We start from the raw sequence: 7,734 nt of genomic DNA, 5'->3' as shown, positions 1-7,734 counted from the left end.
AAATTATTCCTTGCTGACACAGTGTTTCATTTTTCTTCCTTATTCCATACCATTTACTTTCTTCTCAAATTAGTTATAGTTTGTAACTTGTTTTGTCAAATATATGCAATGAGATAACACTGCAGTATTGTAGAAAGCACACTGCATTGGAAACAGACTCATATTGAAACAGGAAAATGCTGGAGGGCACACACCTGGAGAACTCAAGGCTCAGGGAAGAGCCTGCAGTGAGAAATCACAGGCCATCCCTGGTGTGGCGGAGAAAGGCCCATCAGGGAACAGTAACACTCATACTTCAGAACTGGGGAACCTGAAGTGGCCTAAGAGGTGGGCTTTAATGCTCAGCCACATTCCCTAGCTAGACACACACAGAAGGTCCCCTGCCATTTAACTGATCATCTACAGTGGGATTTATTTTTACCTTTTACCAAGGCTCAATGGATAGCTGCCTCATTGTCTGCAGAAGAACACAGAGCTCTGTGGGGCTGTGGGAAAAGAGAGCTGACCTGCCCCCTTCCGAAAAAAAAACACCCTCCTTAGATGTCAGTGCCTTGAAGGGATGGGTTTGGTGTATTAATAAGAAAGAGTGCATTGGACTGGATACTAAGAAATGTATTGCATTATTTTTCTTGTCCTCTATAACATGAAAGGTCAATTAGAGATATAGAAACAATGGAACATTTCACAGCATGGCCTGACATTTCACTTTTATCTTTTTAACCATGTACCAAGTTCATTAAATATGCAAAGGTAGGACTGTTATAGGACGAAAATGGTGGAGTCAGAGGTCACAATCCACAGCAAGCTGATAGTCCCTTGTGGATGGGAACCTGAGTGCTGAATTAGAGTGAGAATCAGCTTTCAGGCTACCAACAGGGGCCAAGGAGAATGAAGCTATCAGCAGTTAACAATATTGGATTAATTGAAATGATGTTGACAGAGATTTTGTTAGCTTTACGTCAAATTGAGTATAGTACTTCAAATTGAGTATTTGATAAGGGTAAACTCTTGTCAAATTTCCCACATGTAAAATTGAGGATTAATTCAAAGATTACACAACCCATACATATGAGTATCTCATTTAAATTTATATACACAAGTGCAAACTTGCAGTGTGTAAATATTTGTCTACATCTAAATGTATCCAAATCCACTGATCAACAGTTAGAAATTTAGAAATTATTCTCCCATTTTACCATTCCCTTTCCTAGAATTTTGTCAGAAATATAATTTTTCCATCTGTTTGAATCTTGCTCTCTGGAAGCATGTAATGTATGGATATAGTAAAGCCATGAGAAATCACAGGGTTTGTATCAGAGAAAACATTAACACTGGTTTTATAAAAGATCCATTTTGAAGAGAAAGTTATACTTCACATGACTACAAATATAGAAATATTAATTCATCGAAAGCTAATATCACTCAATACAATTTGTTTTTAATGTTTTATTTAAAATATGTAATCTCAAACGATTACACAAGTAGAATAATGTCGTTGGTAATAAACAATGATTCAGAATTTCCTTTAATTTGTTGATTATTTAAAATGTAAGTAAAATACTAAAAAGTAGTAGTACTAAAAAGCAGCCATGTAGTTTCTCTATGGTTTTTTTGTAAATTAATAGTATCAGTGGAATTCTTTTACACAGAGAAATCTCCTTATATCATTTTATTATTGTACTTCTACTTTATTACTTGCTTCCATGTCACAACTGATAGAAATAAAAATATTTTTATTTATACATATATAAAGCATGGATTTTTGTTTATGTTTTCTAGTGAGAGAAAGTCACCAATAATTTTATCTATATAGGAAAATTTTGACAAGCCCAAAATTCTTAACTTTCTTTTCTTTTGAAGGTTCTTATTTCAGTCTAGGTATGAGATGGAATTGACTGTGATCACTTTTTTATTTCACTATGACTACTGAGTTTCTGATACAGTGTTACAAATGTATAGACTTAAAAAGTTGCTTTCTTCTTCTTCTTCCTTTGGACCTGTATCATGTGATTTCTGCAGTAATGTGCACCGTTATCTGAAATGAGGTTGCTGAAAGATACAAGCATAAATGGAATTTTTTACTTCCGTGAACCTTTAGGAACAGACAAGTGAAGCTGTAAGATAATTATGATATGAACTTAAATCCACAGTTTCTCACAGAAGCACATAAGGGTGAAAATGCATTTAAAAATACATGCCGCATCCAAAACATGACGTAGGAAAATGAAAATTTATTTTGACATAAAGAACAGTTTAAAAGCTGTGATTATTTCTGGTGAGAGCAACTACCACTAAAAATCCTATTTTCTCTGTTTTAATACATGAAACTATTAATGTATCTTCATGCTCTAAAAAGAGTTAGCTCTAACTTAAGCAACAACTTTACAGCCATTTCAAACACTGGGTGCATCATCTTAGAATTTCTCCAAGAATCTTTTGGGAGAAATATTATCTAATCTAGCTATATAAACAATTGAGTTAATCAATAAAATTATTATGACTGTAGCCTTGCAATTTCATTGTCCTTCTCTTTTTGGTTCTTACATATTCTCATTAAAATTCAAAAGCCCCTAGGAAGCATATGATAAATAACAATAACTGAAACAGCTGAAAAATAAAAACTGAGCAGCAGACACATTTCAAGGTTTCCTTTATGAGAATGCTACATTGACCATGTGACATACACATGGTATCAATCCCTGTGAGAAAATAATATTTGGGTAGCACTTGACAGTTCATCCAGTAACAACAAATATTCTCATTTGACCTTCAAAAGGAATTTTAAACTTGTGTTTCATAAGTGAGGAAAATGTGATTTAGTAACAGAAATCAGAGCTGTTACATCTCTTTAAGAACATGTCAACCAGTAAAGCAGAGGCATGAGTTTTCTTCTGGAGTGAAGAAGGCAATGTTTATTAAAATCATGAGTCTTTTTTTAACGTTTCATCTTTTATTAATGTTTTGCTTATCAAAATCGTTGCCCTTATTTCCAGTTATATTGCCTGTATTTGCCTATTACAGCAGTTATCACACTTACTATTCCTCATTTATCTCTGTACCTGTTTCTACTGCACACTCAAAATAGCAAGGAAACAGTGTTTTTCTGAGGTTCTTGCAGACTGCCAGGCTTATTGTGGCATTTAGAAACTATCTGCTGAATGTTTGTGACATTTTCATTTAAGTTACATTCTAGGCCACTTGATTCTCATTTTCTATTTAGTATTTGGGTTTGGAGAGCTATTTTTAATTTTAAGGTTTTTTTTTTTTTTTTTTTTTTTGTTTTTTTTTTTTTATTATCCTGTAAGTTCTAGGGTACATGTACACAACGTGCAGGTTTGTAACGTAGGGATACATGTTCCATGTTTGTTTGCTGCCCCCATCAACTCGTCATTTACATTAGGTATTTCTCCAAATGCTATTCCTCCCTCAACCCCCAACCCCCGTGACCGGCCTCGGTGGGTGATGTTCCCTGCCCTGTGTCCATGTGTTCTCATTGTTCAACTCTCACTTATCAGTGAGAACATGCGGTGTTTGGTTTTCTGTCCTTGTGATAGTTTGCTTAGTATGATGGTTTCCAGCTTCATCCATGACCTTGCGAATACAATGAGATACCATCTCATGCCAGTTAGAATGGCGATCATTAAAAAAGTGAGGGAACAACAGATGTTGGAGAGGATGTGGAGAAATGGGAACGCTTTTAAGTTTTTTTTTGTTTTTTTAAGTATATTTTAAGGATATACTTACACAGACGTGGAGCGGACAGTGTACCCCGTTCAAATTGGAGGCTCTGCTGGAGAGGGCAGCCGGGGCACGGAGCGTGGAGGCGCCCTAGGGGGAGGAGAAGGTGCTGCTGTGGACGATATCGTGGCAGTGGTCCAGGTGGTGGTCGAGGAGAAGTCTGACATGGAGAGGCAGGAGGAGGATCAGCGGGCACAGCCATGCCCTGGCGCCAGCACTCCCCAGCCAGTAACAGACTCGTTGGAGCTCCGTGAATGCCCCAGGCCGCATGGCCTGCCAGCGGCTGAGGTAGAAGCTTTGGCAGAGGTTCCTGCCCGGCCTCCGGGGCGAGCAATGAGGACAGGTTGTGGGGCTCCGATCCCAGGCAGCATCTAGGGGTGGATGTTTACAGCTCCTGAATCCCCAGCGGCCATGTGTTATACGGTGTTAATTTAGTTTATCCATCTGTAGGCGGCTTGTGTTAGCTCAATAAGACACTCTGCCTTACTGCAAAAACAGAAGGCTTTCTGGATCCCGGGGTTTCCTGCCTTGGTGTACCTGAAGAATTGGCTCACACGTGGGCTTGGAGAATAAGTGCAAGGTTTCATTGAGGGGAAGTTGTCAGCAGATGGATGGGGAGCCAGAAGGGAGATGGAATGGGAACGTGTGCACACCCGTGCCTGTGTGCATTTGTGTACCTTGGTTTGGGGGGGCCCACACTCCGGCCCACAGATGTGCCTCAAACTCAGCTCTTGCGCTGGCAAGCAGGGCACCACCAGGTTTGGCAATCCAAATTCAGGACCCCTGAAGCCTACACGCTAGGGAGACGCGAAGACTCCTCATGGTTCTCACAAATGGCAGAGGGAGGATGAAAAGGGTGGCTGGCTCAAGCTACCTAGAAGAGATGCCATGGACCTGAAATGATATCTGGAGGGAAACAAAACCTAGCTGGTGCACGTGGGTCCCTTCCACGCCTTGAGGCCTGTTAACACCTGGGGCTCAGTTAGGCTCAACTAAGGCCCTCTTACCCTCCACGCAGAGGTGCACAGGAGGCGAACCCAGGTCTACGGCCTTCTAGAGTGGCCAGTCCTATCATGTTCTGTTTCAATGACTCCAGGGTCCCCTGACATGCTTTCTCCCCTCTGCCACCCTCACTCATGCTTCCCCAGCCCTGAGACATTTCCTATGACATTAAAAAACAGACATAAAATTTGTAAAATACCTTAATACTATAGATGCAGATAAAGTAATTTGTTATGAAAAGTGCTCTTCCTCCTTACTTGTATCAGTCTTTTTCATGATGGGGGAAAGAATGCAACATACTTTGGTAAATTAAAAAAGTATAAAAGTAAAAATAAATCTCACTGTAGATGATCAATTAACTGGCAAGGAACCTTCTGTGTGTGTCCAGTGAAGCAATGTGGCTGAGCATTAAGGTTCACCTGAGTATTGGTGTACACACCCAGTTTCCCTCATACCAGTGTGAGTGTGGGCATGTTCCCACCTGCGTGTCTGAGCTGGTGCACGAGTGTGCACACCTGTGCCTGTGTACCTTTGTGTACCTTGGTTTGTTGGGGGACACACTCCTGCCCTCAGGTGTGCCTCAAACTCAGCTCTTCAGCTGGGAAACAGGGAGCCACCAGGTTTCGCAATCCAACTTCAGGACCTGAGAAGCCTGTGCGCTAGGGAGACGCAGAGTCCTCATGGTTCTCCAAACGGCAGAGGGAGGAGGAAAAGGGTGGCTGGTGTAAGCTACATAGAGATGTCATGGACCTGAAATGACATCCAGAGGCAAATGAAACCTAGCAGCTGTTTCTATCTTCCTGTGTGTTCAGTCGGGGCATTCAGGGAAGAAGCAATGGAAACTGCGGGGCTTTGGGATTCGTTGTCTGGGAATCCCTGTGCACCAGAGAGTGTCCAGCCCATGAGACAGGAGGACAGCATGTGGGTCCAGCAGGGCCTGAGTCTCCAGGGAGGCTGGCATTCTCCCCAAGCGGGCATGGGTCGGTAGGTGGAGGAGAAACCCGGGCTGCGGGGTCAGGTAGATGAGACACTTATCACTTAGTCAGGTGTGAGCTCAGAAACAGGCCGGTGACACCCAGTTCCAGTGCTTCATGTGAGCACACAAGCTTCGCCCCACGCATCCTCTCCAGGATGCCTAACCTGGGCGGATAGGAAGCAAGGCACACAGCATCCTAAGCTTATGGTCATGAGTGGACCCAGAGGGAAGTCTCCAGTATCACTGGTCCCAGGAGAGGCAGGCATGCACGGTCTCTTCAAGACGGGAGTAAAATGCATAAGCCCAACTCTCCACCCAGTGGGTGTCTTGCCCTGATGATGTCAGCCATGGCAGACACAGCTCTTCCACCTATATTGCAGATCCACAGGCTTAAAACATCCCCCCGGCATTCTCCAGGAATGGTGCCTGGACTCTGGACCAGCCAGTGCCCCAGGACTGTTCCTTCCCAGCCGCCAAGCTCATGGGAGGCTCAGTGGGGACTCTCCTCCTAGTACATGGCCACCCACAGGCACTGTCAACAACCCAGGGCCCTTCTACAATCCGGGGTCCTGTCACCTTACCTAGCAGCGGGATAACGGGAAGGGAAAGAGCTGGAACAGACAGAGTGGAGGCCACAAGCCTCACACTCCTGCATGGCAAGTGAATGGGGGGATCCTGTTCAGCCCAGGGAGCTGCTTCCTGAACATACCTGGAAGCCCAGCACAAGCTGAGGGATTCATTCCACTACAGCTGGGCATGGGGGATTTCAACGTGTGCCGGAGCCCCGGATCCTAGTCACCCTACCAGGTGTACTTCTCCTCCAGGTCACATTATGTTCACAACCTTTTTAACCCAGATGGACTCCTCCTCCTCATCACATGGTGTTGGCTGTAAGGGTTACTTCTGGTGCCCCAGCTGCTGTTTCAATGTGCAGAGATGGACCAGCAGACCCCTGAGTCCTTGTCCTCCTGTCCAAGTAATATCCATAGAAATAGTAAAATAGTGGCACATTAGACCTCTTGACATTTTTAAGGCTGACATGTTTACAGGCATTTCATCCAGATATTTATGAGTTTATCTCATTTATTTTATTTATTTATAGCTGTCATTTCAAAATCTATTTTTGCTTGAGAGTTATTTATACATGTAACCAAATGTTCAGAGCTATGACATATAGGTTTCAAGGTTAAAAGTCTGTATCTGCTATTGTGTTGTTTAAAACCCATCCAGCACTTATAAAAATAATTATTGATTAGGCATGGCCACTGTAGTGGTCTAAAACACACTTTGAAATTCTTCTCAAACTCATTTGAAAATATTCCTGATGTAACTGAACATAGTACTTGCTTCTAATGCTTTCTAATAGAAAACAGGGCAAGCATTTTCTAGATACTGGGCCACCTCTGGCCTAGGCTAGAGAAGGTGACACAGCTCTGCCTAAGTCTCCTGCTCTCATGGGGATAAACCCCTTAGGAGAGCCCTGGACCAGTACATCATGAAGTCTAAAACCCTGATAACACTATACAGAAGGGACATGCCATGGAAAGACTCATAGAAATAGGAGATGCCCAAGGATCTCAGCATTCCGGCCCCAGCTATTTGAGTCATGCTAGCCATGGCACCAGGGACACAGGAAGACAACTGACAATGTCCCCATCCTGAGCCATCACTAGACTGCATCCTCCTGAGTGCCCCTGAACCACAATCACTTGGCTGAGAGACTATGGAAGATTGCAGAGATTGAGAGTTAGTAAATTATAATGATTGTTTTAAGCCATTACGTTCTAGATAATTTTGAAAAGCTCTTTAGACTCCTAGAAAAACTGAGTTGTCTACTGATTTGAATAATTGTGGAGAGCTTTAAAGGCCAATGTCACGAATGCTAATACCCTGGAAAAATCAAACCATCAAGACTCTTCAAAACACAACAGATCTTTAATGTCCCTTTGCTATGGCTGGAGAATAATCTAACATGTATCTGATAGACCTTTTGGAAAGCCTCTGTTCACATCTCTCGG

General features: G+C 42.6%; 1 protein-coding gene across 1 annotated transcript; it reads right to left on the bottom strand.

Annotated features, from left to right (window-relative positions):
* Positions 1-3,497: 3,497 nt before the first annotated feature.
* Positions 3,498-6,591, bottom strand: LOC129530252 (proline-rich protein, Y-linked). The gene is made up of 5 exons (XM_055377115.1): positions 6,560-6,591; positions 5,584-5,590; positions 4,226-4,275; positions 3,747-4,109; positions 3,498-3,615 (listed from the first exon to the last, which is right to left on the bottom strand). Exons 1-5 carry the CDS (start codon positions 6,589-6,591, stop codon positions 3,498-3,500), a joined length of 570 nt encoding a protein of 189 aa, XP_055233090.1.
* Positions 6,592-7,734: the final 1,143 nt, after the last annotated feature.

Source organism: Gorilla gorilla, chromosome Y (assembly GCF_029281585.2).
Source record: "Gorilla gorilla gorilla isolate KB3781 chromosome Y, NHGRI_mGorGor1-v2.1_pri, whole genome shotgun sequence".
Lineage (NCBI taxonomy): Eukaryota > Metazoa > Chordata > Mammalia > Primates > Hominidae > Gorilla > Gorilla gorilla.
The sequence above is the reverse complement of the archived record's forward strand: the minus strand, read 5'-3'. Positions and strand labels throughout refer to the sequence as shown.